We start from the raw sequence: 27,550 nt of genomic DNA, 5'->3' as shown, positions 1-27,550 counted from the left end.
CAATTCGTCCCCACTGGAATCCACCATCTCAGCTCCCTGTGTACTTTGTGGAGGCAATTGCTGCTGGTCAATGTCTCCGCGGAGGAATTGATTATAATTCATTTTAATGAACATCATCTTCTCCACATTTTCTGGATGTAACCTCGTACGCCGATTGCTGACAAGGTGAGCGGCGGCACTAAACACTCTTTCGGAGTACACACTTGTGGGAGGGCAACTTAGGTAGAATAAAGCCAGTTTGTGCAAGGGCCTCCAAATTGCCTCTTTTTCCTGCCAGTATAAGTACGGACTGTGTGACGTGCCTACTTGGATGCGGTCACTCATATAATCCTCCACCATTCTATCAATGTTGAGAGAATCATATGCAGTGACAGTAGACGACATGTCCGTAATCGTTGTCAGGTCCTTCAGTCCGGACCAGATGTCAGCATCAGCAGTCGCTCCAGACTGCCCTGCATCACCGCCAGCGGGTGGGCTCGGAATTCTGAGCCTTTTCCTCGCACCCCCAGTTGCGGGAGAATGTGAAGGAGGAGATGTTGACAGGTCGCGTTCCGCTTGACTTGACAATTTTGTCACCAGCAGGTCTTTCAACCCCAGCAGACTTGTGTCTGCCGGAAAGAGAGATCCAAGGTAGGCTTTAAATCTAGGATCGAGCACGGTGGCCAAAATGTAGTGCTCTGATTTCAACAGATTGACCACCCGTGAATCCTTGTTAAGCGAATTAAGGGCTGCATCCACAAGTCCCACATGCCTAGCGGAATCGCTCCCTTTTAGCTCCTTCTTCAATGCCTCCAGCTTCTTCTGCAAAAGCCTGATGAGGGGAATGACCTGACTCAGGCTGGCAGTGTCTGAACTGACTTCACGTGTGGCAAGTTCAAAGGGCATCAGAACCTTGCACAACGTTGAAATCATTCTCCACTGCACTTGAGACAGGTGCATTCCACCTCCTATATCGTGCTCAATTGTATAGGCTTGAATGGCCTTTTGCTGCTCCTCCAACCTCTGAAGCATATAGAGGGTTGAATTCCACCTCGTTACCACTTCTTGCTTCAGATGATGGCAGGGCAGGTTCAGTAGTTTTTGGTGGTGCTCCAGTCTTCTGTACGTGGTGCCTGTACGCCGAAAGTGTCCCGCAATTCTTCTGGCCACCGACAGCATCTCTTGCACGCCCCTGTCGTTTTTTAAAAAATTCTGCACCACCAAATTCAAGGTATGTGCAAAACATGGGACGTGCTGGAATTTGCCCATATTTAATGCACACACAATATTGCTGGCGTTGTCCGATGCCACAAATCCACAGGAGAGTCCAATTGGGGTAAGCCATTCCGCGATGATCTTCCTCAGTTGCCGTAAGAGGTTTTCAGCTGTGTGCGTATTCTGGAAAGCGGTGATACAAAGCGTAGCCTGCCTAGGAAAGAGTTGGCGTTTGCGAGATGCTGCTACTGGTGCCGCCGCTGCTGTTCTTGCGGCGGGAGTCCATACATCTACCCAGTGGGCTGTCACAGTCATATAGTCCTGACCCTGCCCTGCTCCACTTGTCCACATGTCCGTGGTTAAGTGGACATTGGGTACAACTGCATTTTTTAGGACACTGGTGAGTCTTTTTCTGACGTCCGTGTACATTCTCGGTATCGCCTGCCTAGAGAAGTGGAACCTAGATGGTATTTGGTAACGGGGGCACACTGCCTCAATAAATTGTCTAGTTCCCTGTGAACTAACGGCGGATACCGGACGCACGTCTAACACCAACATAGTTGTCAAGGCCTCAGTTATCCGCTTTGCAGTAGGATGACTGCTGTGATATTTCATCTTCCTCGCAAAGGACTGTTGGACAGTCAATTGCTTACTGGAAGTAGTACAAGTGGGCTTACGACTTCCCCTCTGGGATGACCATCGACTCCCAGCGGCAACAACAGCAGCGCCAGCAGCAGTAGGCGTTACACGCAAGGATGCATCGGAGGAATCCCAGGCAGGAGAGGACTCGTCAGAATTGCCAGTGACATGGCCTGCAGGACTATTGGCATTCCTGGGGAAGGAGGAAATTGACACTGAGGGAGTTGGTGGGGTGGTTTGCGTGAGCTTGGTTACAAGAGGAAGGGATTTACTGGTCAGTGGACTGCTTCCGCTGTCACCCAAAGTTTTTGAACTTGTCACTGACTTATTATGAATGCGCTGCAGGTGACGTATAAGGGAGGATGTTCCGAGGTGGTTAACGTCCTTACCCCTACTTATTACAGCTTGACAAAGGGAACACACGGCTTGACACCTGTTGTCCGCATTTCTGTTGAAATACCTCCACACCGAAGAGCTGATTTTTTTGGTATTTTCACCTGGCATGTCAACGGCCATATTCCTCCCACGGACAACAGGTGTCTCCCCGGGTGCCTGACTTAAACAAACCACCTCACCATCAGAATCCTCCTGGTCAATTTCCTCCCCAGCGCCAGCAACACCCATATCCTCCTCATCCTGGTGTACTTCAACACTGACATCTTCAATCTGACTATCAGGAACTGGACTGCGGGTGCTCCTTCCAGCACTTGCAGGGGGCGTGCAAATGGTGGAAGGCGCATGCTCTTCACGTCCAGTGTTGGGAAGGTCAGGCATCGCAACCGACACAATTGGACTCTCCTTGTGGATTTGGGATTTCGAAGAATGCACAGTTCTTTGCTGTGCTGCTTTTGCCAGCTTGAGTCTTTTCATTTTTCTAGCGAGAGGCTGAGTGCTTCCATCCTCATGTGAAGCTGAACCACTAGCCATGAACATAGGCCAGGGCCTCAGCCGTTCCTTGCCACTCCGTGTGGTAAATGGCATATTGGCAAGTTTACGCTTCTCCTCCGACAATTTTATTTTAGGTTTTGGAGTCCTTTTTTTTCTGATATTTGGTGTTTTGGATTTGACATGCTCTGTACTATGACATTGGGCATCGGCCTTGGCAGACGACGTTGCTGGCATTTCATCGTCTCGGCCATGACTAGTGGCAGCAGCTTCAGCACGAGGTGGAAGTGGATCTTGATCTTTCCCTAATTTTGGAACCTCAACATTTTTGTTCTCCATATTTTAATAGGCACAACTAAAAGGCACCTCAGGTAAACAATGGAGATGGATACTAGTATACAATTATGGACTGCCTGCCGACTGCAGACACAGAGGTAGCCACAGCCGTGAACTACCGTACTGTACTGTGTCTGCAGCTAATATAGACTGGTTGATAAAGAGAAGATGTCTATGTAACTATGTATGTATAAAGAAGACTGAAAAAAATCCACGGTTAGGTGGTATACAATTATGGACGGACTGCCTGCCGAGTGCAGACACAGAGGTAGCCACAGCCGTGAACTACCGTACTGTACTGTGTCTGCAGCTAATATAGACTGGTTGATAAAGAGAAGATGTCTATGTAACTATGTATGTATAAAGAAGAATGAAAAAAAACCACGGTTAGGTGGTATACAATTATGGACGGACTGCCTGCCGAGTGCAGACACAGAGGTAGCCACAGCCGTGAACTACCGTACTGTACTGTGTCTGCAGCTAATATAGACTGGTTGATAAAGAGAAGATGTCTATGTAACTATGTATGTATAAAGATGAATGAAAAAAATCCACGGTTAGGTGGTATTACAATTATGGACGGACTGCCTGCCGAGTGCAGAGACACAGAGGTAGCCACAGCCGTGAACTACCGTACTGTGTCTGCTGCGACTGGATGATAAATGATATAAAAAATATATATATATCACTACTGCAGCCGGACAGGTATATATTATATATTATATAATGACGGACCTGCTGGACACTGTCTGTCAGCAGAATGAGTTTTATTTTTATAGAATAAAAAAAAAAAAAACACACAAGTGAAGTCACACGACGAGTGTTTAACTTTTTCAGGCAATCACAATATAAGTATACTACTAACTATACTGGTGGTCAGTGTGGTCAGGTCACTGGTCAGTCACACTGGCAGTGGCACTCCTGCAGCAAAAGTGTGCACTGTTTAATTTTAATATAATATGTACTCCTGGCTCCTGCTATAACCTATAACTGGCACTGCAGTAGTGCTCCCCAGTCTCCCCCACAATTATAAGCTGTGTGAGCTGAGCAGTCAGACAGATATATAATATATATAGATGATGCAGCACACTGGCCTGAGCCTGAGCAGTGCACACAGATATGGTATGTGACTGACTGAGTCACTGTGTGTATCGCTTTTTTCAGGCAGAGAACGGATATATTAAATAAACTGCACTGTGTGTCTGGTGGTCACTCACTATATAATATATTATGTACTCCTGGCTCCTGCTATAACCTATAACTGGCACTGCAGTAGTGCTCCCCAGTCTCCCCCACAATTATAAGCTGTGTGAGCTGAGCAGTCAGACAGATATATAATATATATAGATGATGCAGCACACTGGCCTGAGCCTGAGCAGTGCACACAGATATGGTATGTGACTGACTGAGTCACTGTGTGTATCGCTTTTTTCAGGCAGAGAACGGATATATTAAATAAACTGCACTGTGTGTCTGGTGGTCACTCACTATATAATATATTATGTACTCCTGGCTCCTGCTATAACCTATAACTGGCACTGCAGTAGTGCTCCCCAGTCTCCCCCACAATTATAAGCTGTGTGAGCTGAGCAGTCAGACAGATATATATAATATTATATATAGATAATAGATGATGCAGCACACTGGCCTGAGCCTGAGCAGTGCACACAGATATGGTATGTGACTGACTGAGTCACTGTGTGTATCGCTTTTTTCAGGCAGAGAACGGATATATTAAATAAACTGCACTGTGTGTCTGGTGGTCACTCACTATATAATATATTATGTACTCCTGGCTCCTGCTATAACCTATAACTGGCACTGCAGTAGTGCTCCCCAGTCTCCCCCACAATTATAAGCTGTGTGAGCTGAGCAGTCAGACAGATATATATAATATTATATATAGATAATAGATGATGCAGCACACTGGCCTGAGCCTGAGCAGTGCACACAGATATGGTATGTGACTGAGTCACTGTGTGCTGTGTATCGCTTTTTTCAGGCAGAGAACGGATTATAAAGTAAACTGCACTGTCCTCACTAGTAAACTCTCTCCACTCAGTCTCTACACTTCTACAGTAACAGTACTCCTCCTAGTCAGCTCCAGTAAATCTCTCTCAGTCTCTTATAATCTAAATGGAGAGGACGCCAGCCACGTCCTCTCCCTATCAATCTCAATGCACGTGTGAAAATGGCGGCGACGCGCGGCTCCTTATATAGAATCCGAGTCTCGCGATAGAATCCGAGCCTCGCGAGAATCCGACAGCGTCATGATGACGTTCGGGCGCGCTCGGGTTAACCGAGCAAGGCGGGAAGATCCGAGTCGCTCGGACCCGTGAAAAAAAAACATGAAGTTCTGGCGGGTTCGGATTCAGAGAAACCGAACCCGCTCATCTCTAATTATGAGTGTGTAACGTTGCGTCAACTACTGACCCACACTCTTACTCCATTAGTGGAACAAAAGAAACACTCATGTACTCAATGCCCTAGTTTTTAAGATCTGTAATAGATAAAAGTTTCTTAATAACCTGCATTTAGTGTATGCAACCTAATTACAGCAATTTATGATTATTGATGACAAGAAATTTGGTCATGTATTTAGTACATTGCACATGGCATAATGTGGCTGTTTCAGAGTTGGACACAAATGGTATAGCCGCCATGTCTCTGTTTGCAGCCTGTGAACCATGTGACCCACCACCGTGACAACAAACAATAAAAATGAGTAGACAGGACAGGCAGCATTACAAATAATAATATACAGGCATAGCGGTATAGTTTTGATAGATAGAGCATATAACTACATGAAAGAAGATAGAAACCAATACACTGATAATATGTCAGAACTGGAGTAAGTTGCCATGGCAGACAGCTAAGGTAGCTCACACACAATATGGGAAAATTAAACACAGAACTGAACAAAGCACAGAACTGATAGATCATGTTTGCATATTGGCCCTCATTCCGAGTTGTTCGCTCGCTAGCTGCTTTTAGCAGCATTGCAAACGCTAGGCCGCCGCCCTCTGGGAGTGTATCTTAGCTTAGCAGAAGTGCAACCGAAAGGTTTGTTAGCAGAATTGTGAACAAAAGATTAGCAGAACTGCTACTAAATAATTCCTCGCAGTTTCTGAGTAGCTCCAGACCTACTCCTAGATTGCGATCACCTCGGTCCGTTTAGTTCCTGGTTTGACGTCACAAACACGCCCTGCGTTCGGCCAGCCACTCCCCCGTTTCTCCAGCCACTCCTGCGTTTTTACCTGGCACGCCTGCGTTTTTTTAGCACACTCCCGGAAAACGCTCAGTTACCACCCAGAAACTCCCCTTTCCTGTCAATCACTCACCGATCAGCAGTGCGACTGAAAAGCGCTGCACGAACAACAGCAAAACTGCTAAGTTTTTAGTTAAATTACTAAGCACATGCGCGTTGCGTACCATGCACATGCGCATTTAGCAGCAAATCGCAGCATAGCGAAAATCGTCAACAAGCGAACAACTCTGAATGACCACCATTATGCAGTACTGGAAAATAGAAATGCATGTATAAGTATAGAAAATAATAATAATAATCATAAACTATACTGATGGAATCGCTCAGAAAGGGCAATGCGATCCAAGTGACTCATTTAGACCATGAGGGACTAATAACAAACATTATAATTTGCTGCCACATCTAGAGAAGCCAGGACATGATCAATAATCTTATATTATCACGTAGCAGGACTATGGGGGGCCGGGCAAACATGCAGGGTAACCGGGTGGTCTCTAAAACCAGGTTAAGAAGAAATAACTAATCTCTGTAGACTGGCATTGAGTTATGCCTACAGAGCGTAACCTGCATGGGCATGAGATGACACAAGCAACATGTTTAGAGATGCAAGTTAAAAAATGCTGTGGGTGGTAGAGATTGTACACATTTCAGTCATGTCTCCAGGTGAGCCTGAAGGGGTGTAACTGGGCTGCAATGGGGAGTACTCATGTAGGCAATGTTCAGGCCATAAGATTCACTCAATACTGTACTACACCTGAGGTAGAAACTTTGGGGTATATAAAACATATACATCTGTACATATTATATGTTCAGTGCGTCAGACATAAGTAAAGTCATATGTTTAAGGCTCACAGGCATGAAATGCACCCTGTGTGAGAAACTTAGACTTTTCAGATGCTTTTTCCTTTGGCTGTGTACGGCTGCTTATAAAGCAACTGGATACAGTAGCCTGTCAGAGATTTACATTAATATTTTTACCAAACGAAAAATGACATATCAGCTTTGGCCAGAGGTACCTGGCTCTTCTTCATCACTGTGCACAACATGACAGCTGCGAAAACACAGATCACCTGGCCAACCCCATCTAATTCCCCATAAATCTCCTGAGAGGCCAATAAATGGAGTGTGTTAAATTGATTTTCTCTCTGTCAGGAGGGATAGGAGCGTTCCCAGGGAGACCATAAAAACATTTTATTATAAAACACAGGCTTGTTCCAGTACGGAAGAAAAAATCACTCACAAATTGTTATGTCAACATTCCTATACATCACAATTAAAGAATTAAGACATTTGGCATTGCACTATATGTGTGGGAAAAAGCATGGCTCCTTTGCAGTTATCACTTCCTAAGTCTAGAACTGGGGTTGTCTTTGCTGTTCATAGATGGAAAACCAGAGCCTGATTAAGGGTTTCAGATGACCTAGGCTAATACCCCCTTTCCACTGACTTGAAAATCCTAGGTTATTGTACATGAGCGTGCATGAACTTGGGATTTTTGTCAGCGGAAACAGCTCCACCAGGGTCCAGTAACCTGGGAATCTTTCCCAGGTACCAAGCAGGGTTTTACAGGTGAAGGGGTCGGGAGAGTGGCAGTGGAAACCAGAACCTGTTCATTTTCCTGATGCAAGGAGATGATGTCATCTCCAAGTGCCGGCACTGTACCCATTTGCAGTGTGAACGGTGCCAACCCAGAAATAACCCAGATCGGCACTGCGGTGGAAAAGGGTCTGACTTGGTTGAAACTTTGTTTCAAATCCTGGGTCAGACCCGGGACTTTAATGGAAAAACGGTATAATGGGAAATTGCCGTTCATACTGCGAATATAGGGGTATTGAAGATTATACAACTGACATGTTTGATTTTGACATCTAATGATGTTTATGGAATGTAAAGGGGAATGCGAGGAACACTCTAAATAAAGATAACCACATGCAGTTCTTCTAGCTGCCCAGATGCTGCTGTAGCACAACGTCAATAAAGTAAACATTTTAGCAGTAGGTTATGTGGTCACATTGCCACAGCCATCTGGTAGTCACTTTGAACTCAGCACAACCTCGGAAGGGCTGGATAACTAACAAGCCTCTTTATTTAAGCTATGTGGCTGCTGCCCATTGGCATTTCTATAATGGGTACAATACATGCAGTTCACACGGGCCCCTGGGTCCAGGAGGGGCCCACAATGTACACACTGCACCCATACTTTAATACTGACCTTTCCGGAGTCCAGCATCAGGCGTTGCAGCTGCGGCGAAAATCGCAGCCGAAATGGCGCTGTGCATGCGCAGGAGCCAAATTGGTCTCCGGAACATGGCGGGTGCCATGTTTACGGAGACCTGCGCATGTGGAGTAGACTACGACACAATGCACAACCCAGTCGGGATCCCGGCGTGTGTGTTTTGACAGCCGGGATCCTGACCAGTGGTATGCTGACCACATACCCTTCTAACAGGTTGTGTTTGCTGTCTCTCCCTCTCTGCTCATTCTCACTGTGGGCCTAATTCACAACACTATTTTAAGCAGTCTCCGCGTGTGTGAGTGTGAGATGGACTGTGTAAAAGTGAAAACGGCCACTGTTATTATCGGAGTATTGTGTTGATCCGCCAGATGGCTCGTGCACACTGCAACATCGGTGAAACTTTGGGCAAATATCGGTGGCTCACGTATTTCCAGGGTCACACAGAGAGAGAACTCTGTAAGTTTCAACAAATATGGCGTCTGGCCCTAGCAAAACAACGTCCATTTGCTAAAACATCGGCATTGGGTACAAATCAGAATCAGGCCTGTGTAGGTCAGGTTTACATTGTTCTTTAGGAAGGTATATTAAGGTAATGTGATATAGTAGTACTAATATCAGATGCAGGCATCCTGCGGCTGTTGTAGGAATCTAGAAGTGTTAGCAGTTTCCGGTAACGTTTTTCAACAGCCAGAAGAATCCGGCTGCCTAGCCCTACCTGTGACAGACACTCCCAATGTTTAAAATGTAAACAATGTACATACACCATGGTACCAAAATGTAAAAGTGCATTCCTCCAGCACTTCTCAATTGACAGTATCTGTCAGGCGACACTTTGAATTAAAAAGAAGTGTTAAAATAACTCTGTGTGTGTAGGCTTTTTATGTTTTTGTGTTGTCAGCTTTCCCATCATAGATCCAACCACATCATAGTTGCCAAAATTTTTAAAATGTATTTTGGGAGATACGGACGTTTCCCGGTATTATCTCCTCATCCTGCCCACTACACTAGGGTGCAGGAGCTCAACCCACTCTTTCAGGGGTCTGGAGAGTAGGTAAGTATGCTTCCAGATTATCTGGGAAAGGAGACAAATGTGACTATTGCTGGGTCTACAGTATTTAGACAGGTAGATCAGTGGCGTAAGTTCGTCCCAGTTACCCGGAGGCAAGATAAATATTGGTGCCCCCCCCCAATACTTACATGGATAGATATATGTACTGTATGTATGTGTGTGTGTGTATGTGTATATATATATATATATATATATATATATAGGATCGGCAAGGGTCCGGCACGGCCACTTAAAGTAGATAATCACACTGGGTGCCTTCACAAGGAGATAGACAGCAGACACAGCAGGTGCGGCACTCCAATGATTTGAGAATGTATGAAGCGGAGGTTACAACGTTTCAATGCCCTTTATTATGCGGCATTTTCGTCAGGTAAACAAAAAGAACATACAAAGCATCTTACCTTAAATAGATATCACCCTGTGTAAGACGCGAGGACGCCGCGGCGGGGCTTCGCACCCGGCGCGTTCGTGATGACGTCACGGCGCTCAAACGCGAGACGTCGGACCTCAGCAGTGACAACACCATCACCATAGTTACAATTGTCAACAATAGAATGCACTAAGTCAGATTAACATCACTATATCATACATGAACAATATCAAAACAGATTAGGATAAAAAGATCATATAAAGCACTAATAATAGTATTCACTAAGGGTGCAAATTAAATGATTATTATGACTGACAAGCATGGATCATAGTGCAGAGACTAACCGTATAAAGGTAATAGTAAAAACGGTTAAACAATGTCATAAAGCAGCACAACTAATCTAGCATATTCACATAATGACGTGTCTAACAATACTGCATAATAATATAGCGCAGTTAGTTAACAGTGCTAAGTGGTAAGTGGTAAGATTATGTGAAGCAGTCAGGAAGTGCCTAGCCACTGGCTGGTCACTCTTACCAACAGTTAGAGCAGCCTTAATTAAGGCTGCTCTAACTGTTGGTAAGAGTGACCAGCCAGTGGCTAGGCACTTCCTGACTGCTTCACATAATCTTACCATAATGGTGATGGTGTTGTCACTGCTGAGGTCCGGCGTCTCGCGTTTGAGCGCCGTGACGTCATCACAAACGCGCCGGGTGCCGGGCGTGAAGCCCCGCCGCGGCGTCCTCGTGTCTTACACATGGTGATATCTATTTAAGGTAAGATGCTTTGTATGTTCTTTTTGTTTACCTGACGAAAATGCCGCATAATAAAGGGCATTGAAACGTTGTAACCTCCGCTTCATACATTCTCAAATCATTGGAGTGCCGCACCTGCTGTGTCTGCTATATATATATATATATATATATATATATATAGAGAGAGAGAGAGAGAGAGATAGAGAGTGTTCTGAAAGCAGACACCTTACTGATCAAGCTATTTGCTCCTGTATAGGAAGCCTGACAATTCTTACTATATGAAGTTATGTGTAATTGTCAGAGAAGTAACTTCGTATAGTTAGAATTCTCATGCTTCCTATGCTGGAGCAAATAGATCCATCAGTAAGGTGCCTGATTCCAGTGTAATAGGTCGTGGGTTCTAATCTTGGGTATGACACTTTTAAAATGTACATCTACAATAAAGAGGGTGGGACTTGTAAGGTGCAGGGACTAGTGGGTGAGGGGAATCGGCCATGGAAGAGATAGCAGCGGCTGTCAACTTACTTAATTGACTTAACTGAATGGTGTCACGGAACGGGAGGACAGGTGCCCCCCTACAGAGCAGGAGCCCGGCGGAAGACGACTCTGTTGCCTCCCACAGTTACGCCTCTGATGTAGATATATTTGTTACAGGTATACACCTACTTGGCATCTTCCTGATCAGGGGCACTGCAGCAAACATTTACCAAACTCCTAAACCTGCCAGCAGCTGATACTGAAAGAGTTGCTTTGTTAATGCACTAATACTAATAATATTGCATTATTGAAGCTCCTGGAAGTTGGAGGAGTTCTGCAGTGAAATGGATTTTGTAACTGAAATAATCTTTTCCAACCAATAAAACCAAAGGGCTATTAATGCCTAGGATTGATGAATTTAGGGAGATGTTCCTGAGTATACACACTTGCACTCTCTATAGGTGGAATAGACCCTTGGATAGGCATTCTGAGTGCCAGCATTTTGAGCACTGGGTATTCCGGCATCGGCATGATACCGAGCGCCGGTCACATGACCGCATCCCCTCATCAGTCTAACCAGGTGCCGGTGGTGTGTATTATAGCATATCTACCTCTGCTTGTGGTATATAAGTTGATGAGTCTGTCTTTAAACAGCAGAAGTCCTAATAATGTTGTGTTTGTTTTGCAGAGGAAAAGGAAGCAGAGTTCCCAGGACCAGGATGACGCTATTAGCGTGTGCAGCCTTGACAGAACTGATGTGAGTAATATTATTAAACAGTGTTTTAAAGAATTATGGCCATACTAAAGTCACACGTTAGGGAACATATATGAGAATAAGTGCACAGTAAATACAATTGTGGTAACCACGGCAACCAGATGTTTGTTTCCATTTTTAAACTGTGCTCCAAAAATGATAGCTGGAATCTGATGGTGTACTATAGGCAATGTCGCCTTTATCTTTGCAACAGTAGTCTTGTATGTCCTGGAAAAAGTAATGTCTCCAGAGTCGATGCAGCTGCAATTCCTTTAGAATGTAAGCTCTCACAAGCAGGGCCCTCTTCCCTCATGTGCTTATCCTTTCTTACTTTAATAATTTTCAGCTGCACCAAATCCAGCAGTCTTCTGCCACCTGATACTTATTCCAGTGTCATCTGCTGATGTAACTATGTTTATTTACCCTGTACTTGTCCTATACTGTCATCAACTGTAAGTTGCTGTTTTCCTGTTTGATTATTTATGTACTCTGTAATTGGGCGCTGCGGAACCCTTGTGGCGCCATATAAATAAAGGATAATAATAATAATAATAATAATTCATATACTGTATGCACAATCCTTCTATAAGTGTAATCAAGCTAAATTAAGGAAGCTGATAGAACACTATGTTAAAAATGTTTCAAAATACCGTGTGCATATTAACTTGCTATGGGAAGATAGAAACACTCACTGCTGTAATAACTGCCATATGAGCAGACTGTATGTATAGCATGGGAACATTAATGTATAAAGCATAATCCATCAATGTGGCTGCATGCCAAAATTGTTCACGGCTTGCTAATTGCTCCTTGGAGATAAGTTTTATTTTTATTTTCCTCTACATTGAAAGTAATAATAATATAATGATATTTTGGAATAAATATCAAGTCTACTGTGGTTGGTTATACTGCATTTAAAGTAATCTTCAACTTGGGGACAGCCATTTTTTGGGCATCAAACAATATTCATGAATTCATAAGAATGCAACATATATAAGTACATATATTGGTACAGTGTTCTTTTTCCATTTTGATGATTATTGGTTAAGACCAAAAAGTGTCTGCCTTCATTGTTCTTAGGTGAGAGGGTCACTTAATAGGATTGTATATAAAAGACAAGTAGCATTCCCATTTGGGAGTTATGGGAAATGTATACCTTAAACATCAGGGCCCTCATTCCGAGTTGTTCGCTCGCTAGCTGCTTTTAGCAGCATTGCACATGCTAGGCCGCCGCACTCTGGGAGTGTATCTTAGCTTAGCAGAATAGCGAACGAAAGATTAGCAGAATTGCTACTAAATAATTCTTTGCAGTTTCTGAGTAGCTCCAGACCTACTCCTAGATTGCGATCAGCTCAGTCCGTTTAGTTCCTGGTTTGACATCACAAACACACCCTGCGTTCGGCCAGCCACTCCCCCGTTTTTACCTGACATGCCTGCGTTTTTTAGCACACTCCCTGAAAACGGCCAGTTTCCACCCAGAAACACCCACTTCCTGTCAATCTCACCTAGATCACTCGAGCGTTGAAAAAACGTTGCTCGAGCTTGTGTAAATCTCCAAAGGTTTGTGCAAAATTACTTAATGCATGCGCGCTGCCTACCATGCGCATTTTCCACCTAATCGCTCCGTTGCGAAAAACGGCAACGAGCGAACAACTCAGAATGACCACCATGGTACAAGCCATAATGAAAATCTCATTCTTTCATCTGAGGAACATAGCCAGAGACAAGCACTTAATTCTCTCAGATTGTCTACCTACATGCATTTGTATCATCAAGCCTAGACTACTGCAATGCCCTTTACCTTGGTCTACTAGCAAAAGAGTTGCACCACTTGCAGATGGTGCAAAATGTATATGCCAGGCTGTTGTTACTCAACTAGCCCTGTTTCAGCCACATAACTCCCATTCTCTACTCCCTCCACTTGCTGCCTGTAAGGTGGAGATTCGTTTTCAAGATTGGCTTCTGACTTTCAAAGGCCTACATGACCAGGGACCAAGATACTTGAATCCCCTTCTGATCCATTACTGTCCCTCTCGATTACTCTGTAGATGAAGGACTTTTAGCAGTACCTAGAATTTCCAGTAATTCATCTGGGGGTCGAGCTTTCAGCTTTGTGACTCCAACTATATGGAACTCTCTTCCCCGCACAGTTCGAGATAGACTCACGACTTTTCTGTTCACCCAAGCATTTTACTAATGTCCCTTGTGAAGCTTGTTTTGTATTGTGTGCTGTAAAGGCAAATGTAAAGCACTTTGGGGTAAATATATGATGTGTCATTATTGGGGAGAAGTGGTATCAGCGCAACTTATGTGTCACTATACCGCTTTTCCCCATGTATGATGGAATCAATGTGTGCACAGTGACAGGGGCGATAGATAGCAAGCTCATATTAGGGCAATGTATGAACGGTCAGCAGCTTTGACCATTCTGACACCTACAGCTATTGATATCGACAGCTGCAGGTGGTGATGCCCTATCTCCACAGCAAGGACAGAGCTGGACCTGTCTGTGGTGGGTAAAGGCTCCGGGCTGTGCAGGGGATCTCGCGTGAGTAGCGAGATCCCGCACATGTGCAGTGGAGCTGGCCGGGCAGGAAGACATAGCCGGAGGGGGGAAGTTTTCACTCCCCCGCACCGGCAGACAACATGTTTGTACATCTTATCGATGTCACTTCCTGCTTTGCCTCGGTAATGAGGCGAACCAAGAAGTATTATAGCGGCACAATCTGTGCCGCTATAATACATTTACCTATTTGAGTCCTACTAGGAAAAAAGTGCTATATAAATAACATTATTATGAATGAAAAACATGGGCCTACTTAAGTTACTTGGTTTTCTGTGACATTATAAGGCATAAAACAAGTATGTCTGTTCCAATGTGGTGATGCAACTTATGTCACGGCCACTACTGCATGTTTTTGTTAATGCCACAGGTGATGAGACACTCATCAGTAGCGTCGCAAAGCCATCGATGTGCATACAGAGACACAATATAGGAGGACACACCATTGGACATTACACCTGTTTATGGCAGGCGCAGGATGTCTGAGGGACCATGACCGCCTGTTAGCCATTCCCCCAATTACCACCCAGAAATGCGGCCTGATTCCTCCAGGTCCGCATGCGCAGTGGTCTCTCACACATGCACAGAGGGAAAACATTGGACGCTTGCACCTGATGCTTTCCCTGCGTCCGTCTCAAAATCATCCCCATAGTTACAGCAATAAACAGTGACTGTATTCAGTGCACATTCACATCTAGGTGGTGAGTGATCTCTGCCAGGCAGTACCTATTATACCCAGGCTGAGTGACATCACAGAAGCTGTCTATGATGTAAACCAGTCACATGATCAGCTGGATCACTGCTGTCAGCTCTCAGCCTGTAACATTTTACAATTGAAGTAAGGTAAGCTCTAACAATTTACTAAAGGGTTTATAGCACTATTAGCAGATAGTTTTAGGCACGACTATGGGGGTGATTCAGACCTGATCACTGCTGTACGTTTTCACACAGCTGGCGATTAGGTAGTAACTGCGCATGCGTATGCACCGCAATGCGCACACGCGTCAGACAATAAAGGGCATCGCCGGTCAGCGACGGGATGGTGCGAAAAATCAGATCGCACGGGCGTTCGCAGGGTGATTGACATTAGGAGGCCGTTTGTGGGTGGTAACTGACCGTTTATTGGGAGTGTCCGGAAAAAGGCAGGCGTGCTCAAGCGTTTTCAGGGAGGGTGTCTGACGGCCCTGATCAGCCTCTTCTCATCGCGCTGGAGGAGTAAGTCTTGGGCTGCGCACAGACTGCACACAGTGGATTTTTGCAGCTCTGCGTACACATGGGATCGCACACTTGCATGGTGGCGAATTTACACTCCCCCTGGGGGCGACGACTATCTGAACGCAGGACAGCAAAGTTTGCAGACCAGCGATCAGGTCTGAATCACAAGCCACCACAGACACGACTGAGTCCGACCCAGAATCAGGCCTGTGAGTTACAACCTGGAATAGAAGGATGAAGGGGGGGGGGGGGGGGTAGTTGTTATTTTACATTTAAAGGACAAAACCAAATACTGTATATATCTATATCTTCCTGTCGGTTCGTTTTATAGTGTAGTCAGTGAGTATATGATAAGTACCCAAATATTGGGGATTTGGGAAGATGGAATACACAACTTGTTCATTCATGTTTCCCTTCGCCCCAAAGCTGCTTAAGTGACCCTGTGGCAGTACTGTAGAGTTTAGTTGTCTTGTGGAAACATTGCAAGGTCCGACATTCACATGGTAATTGTACACTTTCATATACAGGCCCAACATTACATGTAAAGAGCTTTAGCTGGGTGTGGACCATTGGGTCGACCATAATTAGTCGACACAAGGTTTGTTTTTTGTTTCTTCGAGGAGTGCCATTTACCATTTTAAACCACGTGACCCCAATTAGTGCACCGCGTCCCCTAGCCAAACTCCAAGGTGCCTCACTCTGCTCAGTGCAGGATACTATTCCCAATCGTAGTCCATGTGGATAGAAAAAGTTAGGGAAAAAAACAACATTAAAAAAACTTGTGTCAACCATTTAAACCTATCGACTTTTTGTACCGGTCGACTTTAAGCAATGTTGACCTTTGTACCCACGGCCATATGGGGTCGACCTATTGACTGTCGACTTATTTACTGCAGACCTACTTTATTTCATTATATTTTTTTTATACCCATTGCCCCTTCCCAGAGTAACTATAAGACAAATGGTACCTGTGGTCAAATACTGAGCGCTACTGCTATCCGCATTGCACAGATTTCAGGTACTGGCTATAAGATGTTATGCTTCCGGCAATGGAAACCCCAGTTCTAGGATTCACAGCGGTCTCCTGCCAGCTACATTATATTATAACAAGCAAATTGTAATCAGGGATAGCTGAAAGGAGGCTGCAGAGGAACCATAACCAGGGGATTCTGTCATATGGGGAGCAACTAATATCTTACAGCACGGACACTTCATAGATCTAATCTGCACATGTTCTGTACTGGCACATTGACTGTGCAAGGGGAGAGGGACAGAACAATGATCTTTTTGTTATAGCTGTGTTCTATAGCGATCCAACTGTGTGTCACACAGTATTGATCAATATAATGAATTAGATTTTATAAGGAGAAGGAAGAAGCAGAATACTTGTAAACAGACGATCTGCAAGAAGCGTGTACAATTTGGCTGGCTGGGGAAACCTTATAATAACATATCCCCTTACATGTACTAAGAACCTCTTTTGTTCTTCTGTATCTCAGGATGTTTTTCCATCCCAGTTCACTAATGATTATTTTTACATAGGTATGAGATGTCATTCTTAACCAGCAGTATCACTTGTGTCATCCTGACTGTGTAATCGAGGCTCATATACTGGGGGTCTGGAAATATCATTAGAAAAATGTTTTTACAACCAATCATCGATCCTTTGAAATATGACAGATGTCAACGCTTTAATGAGCAGTTGGCTGGGGTGGGGGATATTGTGTCTGATCCATAGTCTACATTTTACAGTCATCGAGGGAGTGATCTTTGAGTGTGAATTTCTCTTTCAAAGTGAAACTTTTCTATGACCTTATTGCACAGAGCTTTGCAGCGCTCTACTTTCCACGTTTAACAATACTTTTATGGCTATGAGATGCCTTGTTCATATGTACAGTTTATTATCGCCATCATGGTAACATGACAGATAGGAACACTGTTGTAGTGAATTGTATTTCATGTCCATGCAGCCTAGCTGCCAACCAGATATGTAGTATCGGCTGCTAAAGTCTGATCCTTAGGGCTTTTTTCCCCCCTTCAAAACATTTTTATTAAATTACTTTTTAATGTATTCATGGAACGGGTTTGGTATGGGATACCGGCAATCAGGATGCCGGTGGTCAGAATACTGACACCGGCATCCCGACTGCCAAAATCCTGATAAATACGAGCAACTAAACTAATCCTAACCCTTACCCTCTCCCTAACCCTCCATTCCCGCAGTCTAACCCTCCCTTCCTGCAGCCTAACCCTAAACTTCCCCCTCCCGCAGCCTAATCCTATCTCCCCACCACCACCTATCCCTAACCACCCCCCTTCCACAGTCTAACCCTCCCTACCTGCAGACTAACCCTCCCTTCCTGCAGCCTAACCCCCCTGCAGCCTAACCCAACCCCCCCACAGCCTAACCCCCATCCGCAGCCTAACCCTAGCCCTCCCTTCGTGCAGCCTAACCCTAAACTTCCCCCTCCCGCAGCCTAATCCTATCTCCCCCCCCACCACCTATCCCAAACCACCCCCCTTCCACAGTCTAACCCTCCCTACCTGCAGACTAACCCTCCCTTCCTGCAGCCTAACCCCCCTGCAGCCTAACCCAACCCCCCCACAGCCTAACCCCCATCCGCAGCCTAACCCTAGCCCTCCCTTCGTGCAGCCTAACCCTAAACCTCCCTCTTCCACAGGCCAGCTCTATCCCCGTCCCGCATCCTAACCCTCCCCCGTACGCAGTCTAACCATAACCCCTCCGCAGCCTAACCCCCCCTCCCGCAGCCTAACCTTTCCCCTTCCACAGTCTAATCCTAGCCTTCCCTTCCTGCAGCCTAACCCTAAACCTCCCCCTCCCACAGACTAACCCTAGCCCCCCCTACCGCAGCCTAACCTTTCCCCTTCCACAGTCTAATCCTAGCCTTCCCTTCCTGCAGCCTAACCCTAAACCTTCCCCTCCCACAGACTAACCCTAGCCCCCCCTACCGCAGCATAACCTTAACCCTCCCCCTTTCGCAGTCTAGCCATAAACCCCGCAGCCTAACCCTAACCCTCCCTACCTGCAGCCTAACCCTCCCCCCTCCGTAGCCTAACCCTAACCCTTCCACGGCATATTATTTTTCGGGATTCCGGAGTCGGCATTCTGACAGGTGACGTGATTATGGCACTTGTCTCCTGACTGTAGGCATCCTGTACTCTAGATGCCAACTACATCCCAATGGGACAGGTTGAGTATGGCATACCGGCAAGCACAAGTTCTTTATCATTTCCTCTTGGTCCATCTTGTTCCTCACTTACTAGCGCCTAACGTTTCATAAAAGTAAAATACTTATAGCCAACTTTATCATAATTAAACGTTAGTATGAGTTCTAATATTATAATTAAAAAATCTTAATTTAGCTCCCTAGGCTGACCTTTACTCATTTTTTCATATAAGGCAAATTATTTAATAACTTCTCCTAGACTGAAAAAAGGTTATAGGCGCCTGCCTTAATCACAGAGGAAAACCCACATACTAAACTAATCTTGGGAATGTAATTCTTATCCAGATTAGATAAGTACATTATTATATACAATTAGGGCACACATACTGCCATTCAGTCATTTTAAATACAGTTATATTTAATCAGAATAAAAATTAAAAAAACTATCGATTGCTTCACAAGCTCCACAATATGGGCCTGGCATTTGAATTGCAATCTAAGAGTACTACACTTGTAGGATGGTTAGCTTTTGTGCAGTTGCAATTCAGTCTCTTCAATCAGCTTCAATCTGATCCTTTTGCATGACAAATTGATCTATATCAAGATCTGTAAAGAGGTATATAGCAAGGTCCAGGGTATTCGTAGGGTATGCAGCTATATTCCTGACTGTTGGGACACCAGTGGTCGAAATCCCGACAGCCATTGAAATGACGAGGGTCGGAATCCCGACCGCCAGCCAGAACTCCCACTTGGGTGGTGGTCCACACCACCATCCGAGGGAGAATAGAACCTTCGGTCGAGGGGACACACTGATCTCGATGTCTGGATTCTGGCATCTGTATCTCGACTGCCGGGTTCCGCAAGGTAGACAACGGTTCGTAGTCTACCTTGCATATCCTGGAGTATTTGGCCCCTTGCCTGCCATTCTGTGCTCCTTGCTTTTTTTGCCACTGGCCATGTTGCTGGGGGATGTCAGGGCTTCTGCACAGCCACCGCTGCTCATGATAACACTAGATAAACCTGTTGGGCTGCTGCACTGATGCTAACTTACCGATTGACCTGCCCAGCAAGGGCAGAAGTTCTATTTTAATTTACACTAATGTGTTTCATGCAAGTGCAATTAATGAGACAGCATTCAATAAAAAAAAACCCCAAGGTATCCTGTTGGATAGAACATTTGTTCGTAGTCTCCAGTGGGTCCATCTGATTCAGTGGAGTGAGGGAGAGCTGCTCAGACTTATTAACTATGCATATATTCTTAAGCTACTTCATGGGGGTCATTCCGTTTTGTTCGCTCGTTGCCGATTTTCACAACAGAGCGATTAAGGCAAAAATGCGCATGCGCTAAGTATTTTAGCACAAAACTTAGTAGATTTACTCACGTCCGAACAAAGAATTTCCATCGTTGAAGTGATCGGAGTGTGATTGACAGGAAGTGGGTGTTTCTATGCGGAAACTGGCCGTTTTCTGGGAGTGTGCGGAAAAAAGCAGGCGTGCCAGGATAAAACGCGGGAGTGTCTGGAGAAACGGGGAAGTGGCTGGCCGAACGCAGGGCGTGTTTGTGACGTCAAACCAGGAACGAAACGGGCTGAGCTGATCGCAGTGTAGGAGTGAGTCTCGAGCTACTCAGAAACTGCTAAGAATTTTCTATTCGCAATTCTGCTAATCTTTCGTTCCCAATTCTGCTAAGCTAAGATACACTCCCAGAGGGCGGCGGCCTAGCGTGTGCAATGCTGCTAAAATCTGCTAGCGAGCGAACAACTCGGGATGACCCCCCATGTACCGTATATTATTTATCTCAGCAATACACATTGGGGCAGATGTATTAACCTGGAGAAGGCATTCTTCATTTGCCCCAGTGTATGATATCTACCAATCTACCGCATTTAAATAACTAGAAAACATTTGAATTTAGTTCAGCATGACACAATGGGGCAGGTGTATTAACCTGGAGAAGGCATAAGGAAGTGATAAACCAGTGATATGTGCAAGGTGATAAAGGCACCAGCCAATCGACTCCAATATGTAAATTAACAGTTAGGATCTGATTGGCTGCTGCCTTTATCACCTTGCACATATTACTGGTTTATCACTTCCTTATGCCTTCTCCAGGTTAATACATCTGCCCCAATATCTTGCTAGACAACGTAATAGTATGTGGCGTAGTAATGATATTTTGTATGGCATATGTAAATTCTATGCCTGCAGATCATTTTCAGTAACAAAAATGATGTCACACCCCCAAACTTAGTGTTCAGTAAAGGTATTGTGTCATCCTTTCATGATATACTGTAATAACGCCAAAATCAAATTCCTAATTATTGCACAAGTGACAATGACTAATGCTAGTTGGACCGAATTTCGTAAACTTGCACATTTGGTATGTCTATAGAATTGCAAACAGGTCATGCTAAGCTTGTTGCCTGGAGGCAGCACTTTCCTTCATTCTTCACATTCTAGCCAGATTCTGCTGCCTACACCTATGGAAATGAGCAGAAAACACTACCAGCCCAAGGCACTAGATCCAAATTAAGTTTATTATGCTCACGTTCTGGCTCTCCTAACTCAAGCTATTCCATCATCCATATCGTGTCCAACAGCACAATACAATCATTTGGGGAGTATTTTAGAATAATTAGGTATGTAACATGTCATTATTAAAGTGGTGACAATAGAAAATGATTATAGTTTTGCTGCATTCTTTCGTTTTCAGTGTGAGGCAACAGAAGCATGGCTCTAAAGGCCCGTACTCACTGGTCGATATATCGGCCGTTCTATTGAACGGCCGATATATCGCGGGACCGTCGGCCAGTGTGTACGGCCGATACGTCTGTGAACTCCGTCGTTCACAGACGTATCGCGTCGGCTGCGCATCACAGCCGACGGCCAATATATCTACCGATATATTGGCGCGTCGCTGTGTGTGTACGGGGCGGTCGGCTGACCGCCCGTACACATGCTGCGGCGGCTGGCGGTGATTGACAGCTGAACTGGGCGGGCGTGTGTACACGCCCGCCCAGTTCATGACGTCAGTCCCCGACGGATCGGGCAGTGTGTATGCACAGCACACTGCTCGATCCGTCCATAGATATATCTGCAGATCAATTGATCTGCAGATATATCTACTAGTGTGTACCCACCTTAAGATCTGTGGAATTCAGCACAATACATTATTCACACCTATAAGGGTACTCTGTTACTCCAGAGACAACATTGCTGTGATCAGCTCACAAATGTAAGGGAAACCCGTGGGATCCAGCAGTACCCTAGCAGTCATTGACTCACAAATAAGCAGTGACTCAAGAACATAGACATCCTCATCTTCTCACTCATTCCAGAAAGACCCAGCCAGGCTTACAGGCAGAGGCAGAATTCTGTGAGGCAACGGAGTCATCTGCCGCCGGGCTCCTGCTCTGAAGGGGGGCACCTCTCCTCTCATTCTGTGACACCATTGAATTAAGTTAATTGATAGCTGCCGCTGTCTTTTCAGTGGCCGACTTCCTCACTGGTCCCTGCACCTTACAAGTCACACCCTCTTTATTATACTAAATATACACATTTTCCAAGTATTATACCCAGGATTAGAAACCACAACCTATTACACTGGAAGCAAACACTATACTAATGAAGCTGTTTGCTCCGGTATCGGAAATATGAGAATTTTAACTATATGAAGTTACATCTCTGACAATTACACGTAACGTCATATAGTTAGAATTCTCATGCTTCCTCTACAGGAGCAAATAACTCCATCAGTAAAGTGTCTGCTGTTAGTGTAACAGGTCATGGGTTCTAATCCTGGGTATGACTGCTAAGAAATGTGTGTTCAAAATAAAAGACAATTAAATGTATAAATACAGTATATACATTTTTTTCAGAACACTCCATACACACACACACACACACACACACACACACACACACACACACACACACACACACACATATATATTTATCTTAATATAGGAAATAGGGGGGCACCAATATTTATCTTGCCTCCGGGCGTCTGGGACGAACTTACGCCACTGCTTACAGGGGTAACCCCCGGTGGACCATGCTGCCTGATGCCCACCTACTCCTCTATTGATTAGGTTCCAGAATGTGCACTTGAATTATACATTATACATATGTTACCTTACACTGCACAGAAGTATGGTGTGTTTCTACAGTGCATTGCTATTATTAATCTAGTACATTATCATGCATGCACTATCTATATTTACTGTATATATTTATCAAGAGGCCCAGTTCATGCACTCTCTAGTGGTTAGTCCCACCAATGTGGCGGCTAGCCACACCCTCTCTGGAGACCGGACACACCTCTAAACCTGGGCCCCTACTACATTCCCCCAATGGGCCCTTCATGCCCCAGTCCAACACTGGACCCAGCTGACTTTACATATAAGACAGGTTAAGAAGGTTTGTTGCCCCCATGTTGTTACACATATATTGTCCCCAATATTATACCAAAATTGCCCCATGATACACCAGCTTTGCCTACCTTAGTGGCACTGGCTGGAGAAGACAAGGGTAATCCAATGTAAAGTTCGAATTATTTTTAAACAAACATTTCAAAAGCCAGCGTTAATATATGCTGCGGACGCATGGCGCATCTTATTACCATATACGATAAAAGTGCGCTGTATGTCACAAACACTATATCCCTTAAGAGAAAGCAAGCAGTCGCACACATAGGCTGAGGTCCAACACTGAGATATATATTTGATATTAATAGGTTATGCATACAATATAACATATGTACAGTATATCATTCAGTTATAATATATATATATATGTATATATGGTTACAGAGTTACAATTACACAAGAAGCAGTTGTAGCTACATAAGGATCAGATACAGCTACAGCCAGCATACTTCACCCTATTTGCTCAATGCACAGTCCGCTCCATCTTTGAATCTGCACCAACAGCAACTAAAAAAACAGAGCTACCTGGGTGAGGGGAAATACCTATATACTGTGTATTGGGGGAGGTACATGTCTGGGACTGAGTCTTCTGTTATTGGTCCAGGGGAGGGAGATCTCTCATTCATGATGTGTTATTGGTCAGTTTGAGGGCTTTTGTCCTCGGTTGCTGGCACATGTGTCTTCAGGAAATCCTTTGTATTTATACATTTGGTCATAACTAATCGTTGCAATGTGCTACAATCTACTCATAGCTATCAAAGTAACACACGCATTCTCATGATCATTTTGACACTAAGCATGATATGTTTAACTTGTTCCGTTCCAATAATACATATATATCTGATGTTATAACTCTTAAATAAATACATTATAATGTCTGGTGCATGACATGTTTAATTTATGTGTTGTATGAAGTATGTGTTGAATATATCTTTGTGGCTTGTCTGTGTAAATGCGTATGCTACCATATATCGCTGTGCACGCTGCGTGTATGCGCACACACAGGGACCCATCTGTTTGGAGTTTGTATGTGGTGTGTATGTAATATTTTTGACTTACACAGTCCACCCTTTGACAGTAGACAATAACTGTCATAACTGTCACATTAAACATAATTACAAAAAAATATTTAAAACACATAACCGGTGACCTAGACACACATATGTATCCATTTCGCAAATCAGACATTGACTGTATTTGGGGAAGACAGGGAGGAGGACAGGACATCCTCTGTATGCACTCAGCGGTCATGGGACCACTGGTTGGGTGTGGGACGACATTCAACCTATAGAGTATGCTGGGACAGTGCTATGGCCTATGTCTGATTCGAACGAACGTTGCACACATACATGTACCTACGTCTTTGCACACTGATGTTCGGATTCGATAGAGGTTTTGCTGGGTAGAGGAAGAAAACACAAACAAATCATGAAAGAGACATATAACACTTTCATGGTATATATTCCTATCACTCCCTGAACATTGTTTCTATTTCTGGATCGTATGCTAGGTCTGTTTCATCATTGAACAAGGGTTATTATTTCAGGTAGTATCCTTCCTAGATAAACCTTCGGAGTTCGGGGAGAGCCATTCGTAAACTTTTCTTCCACATATATTAATGAGCTCTTTATTTGCTATATGTGAATAGCCATTGTCTGATTGTTCCTGATTACCTCCCAATTTCCTGAAATCGGTGAGATTTAATCATACCAGGGATTTATCTTTAGAATGTAAGCTCTCACGAGCAGGGCCCTCTTCCCTCATGTGCTTATCCTTTCTTACTTTAATAATCTTCAACTGCACCAAATCCATCAGTCTTCTGCCACCTGATACTTATTCCAGTGTCATCTGCTGATGTAACTATGTTTATTTACCCTGTACTTGTCCTTTACTGTCATCAACTGTAAGTTGCTGTTTTCCTGTTTGATTATTTGTTTATGAACTCTGTAATTGGGCGCTGCGGAACCCTTGTGGCGCCATATAAATAAAGGATAATAATCTATGGTACTGGTGGATCTTGAGACTAGGGGGTTTAGTTATATTATTTTCCTTGTCCACTGGTCCTCCCCCCCTCCGTGTAATTCAAGTACCTCAGCTAACTCTAAAGAAGGTGGCACTAGTCCTGCATTATTTTGTCTAAGAGGTACCTGTGAGCACATCTAACATTCCGTCTGGTTTAAGACCTTACCCACTAGTGAGTGGTAATCACTCAAGGGATGTCTGTCAAATGCTCCCTTATTGCTAGACTGACATCTCTGGATGCACTCATCTTCAATTATAGGGTCACAATAACTACAAAATACAGTATTCTTCAGACAATAGCCTATCACATTACCTCCAAACTTCGTAACTACTAGACCTTTGATTTTCTCTGGCTTTAGCAAAGTAATGGGCTGATCCTGGGATCCTATAAAGACATCATTTCTTTCTCCAGAACCAGTTCCAGTCCCACACTTGACTACTCATGAAAACCTCACAAAAATAGAATGTCCTGAAAAAAAAAATGTTTGTCAACAGGAAAAAGAAAGATAGAACAAAACAAATCTTGCTTATAGCAAATCCATTACAATGACTGATCTTTCTGTAATCCTTTAGTACGCTCAGGTAGTGTTCAACAGTGCCGCCTCTCAGTCTTCATGGAATAGACTCTCGGGTGATACTTCTGCGATTTCACTCCCTTTACGAGTTCCTTCCGGACTACCGACTTTCTTGCGATGGGAATTTGTGAACCCAAGTCTCTCTCGGCTACTTTCACTGGGATCGTGCTGTCAACAAAACTTGTTACGATCTTCCCACCTGTCTGTTAGGCAACCTGAGCGTAAGAACAATCACACTGTCTCTTGGTTCACAATCAAGACAGTTAGTAGTTGGCATACCAGGAATCAACAGTTTCAAGTTCTTTTGTTAAGTTCTTAAATGCTGGCTCATCTCGATAAGGTACTGTACTGTCACCTCATATGTGTATTTCTGATCATGGTGTGGATCGATCATGACATGAGGTTGTCTTCCAAAACAAAAAAACAAACAAAAATTTTTTCAAAGAGGGTGATTCGTTAAGTGGGGATCTGGGAGTGGTTCCGATTCTACATAACACTAGTGGCAGTGTCTATGACCACAATAGTCCAGGTCCGTCTGCAGGAGGAGTATGGGATGGCTCTGTTAGTACTACCTCACCAAATGTTCTTCCTCATGCAAGTAAGACAGGTCATTGCTTTCCTGCTTGCCTGAGAAGAGAACCCTGGTGGACGCCAGTATGCTCTTACCAATTTGCACATACCTTTCTTACCCTAGGTGAGTCAGACCGTGTGCCGCCTCAGCTAGGCTTGGAAAATACGTCCTGGGGGCCACTGGCGTACCTTGTTCATCTCTTCAGAGTCCTGAGGACTCCTGACCATACCCCTTCGCTTTCCAGACCTACTTTTCCTGTAGGGAACACAAATGTGCATCTCAATTTAACTGTAGTGTTTTTGCAATGTAGAGTGACATGAGCATAACTAAAAAAGAAAAGAAAATACAGCTCTAGAGGGAAAAAGAGAAAAAATAAATATCAGGTCTGCGTTCACCAACGGGCTCTCACTTATGTCTGGTCTCGTCGTAAAGGTCTAAATCGGATATTCCATACCATAATGCATATCAGTGTCTATACAAAATTTTCCTTTATCAGTATTCTCATCCTCCACCCTTTGTGCTTGACAAGGCACACTGCAGAAATATACTGGTGTCATCGTGCTGATGAGACATACCGGGTTCGGGCAGAACTTTGAAGGACCAATACGGCATGTGGTGTATGAACTGTCAAATCATGTACCAGTACTAAGTCCTAGGTATTTGAGCCTTGTCCTACACAACTGTAGTTTATCCCTTGAGACCTTGTGTCCTGTCTGGAAGAGACGAAACAAAAACTGTTTCGTATCTGCCAGGGACGACTCAAATAAATCAGCGCACAACAACAAGTCATTACCATATTGTATCAGCACCGACCCATTCTCAGGCTGAAAGGACTGTAAACAGTCATGTAGGGCTTGGGAGAAAATACTCAGGCTGTCACTTGAACCTTGGGAGAATCGGGTCTATGTATTGTACCCCCTTTGTGAACGCAAAGATGAAGAGGAAACTGTGAAGAAAAACAGACTAGAGGTTGGTGACAGCTGGATTGGGCACTACGGGAATTGAT

At 44.3% G+C, this 27,550-nt stretch overlaps 1 protein-coding gene across 2 annotated transcripts in view; it reads left to right on the top strand.

The window, feature by feature from the left end:
- ARHGEF3 (Rho guanine nucleotide exchange factor 3) overlaps positions 1-27,550 on the top strand; it is a 612,175-nt gene that overhangs the window by 336,510 nt on the left and 248,115 nt on the right. For both annotated transcript variants that reach the window (XM_063940848.1, XM_063940849.1), the window contains one exon: positions 11,918-11,986. In XM_063940848.1, coding sequence (XP_063796918.1) covers positions 11,918-11,986 — 69 coding nt within the window. The remainder of the gene's footprint in view (positions 1-11,917; positions 11,987-27,550) is intronic.

Source organism: Pseudophryne corroboree, chromosome 9 (assembly GCF_028390025.1).
Source record: "Pseudophryne corroboree isolate aPseCor3 chromosome 9, aPseCor3.hap2, whole genome shotgun sequence".
Taxonomy (NCBI): domain Eukaryota; kingdom Metazoa; phylum Chordata; class Amphibia; order Anura; family Myobatrachidae; genus Pseudophryne; species Pseudophryne corroboree.
The sequence above is the reverse complement of the archived record's forward strand: the minus strand, read 5'-3'. Positions and strand labels throughout refer to the sequence as shown.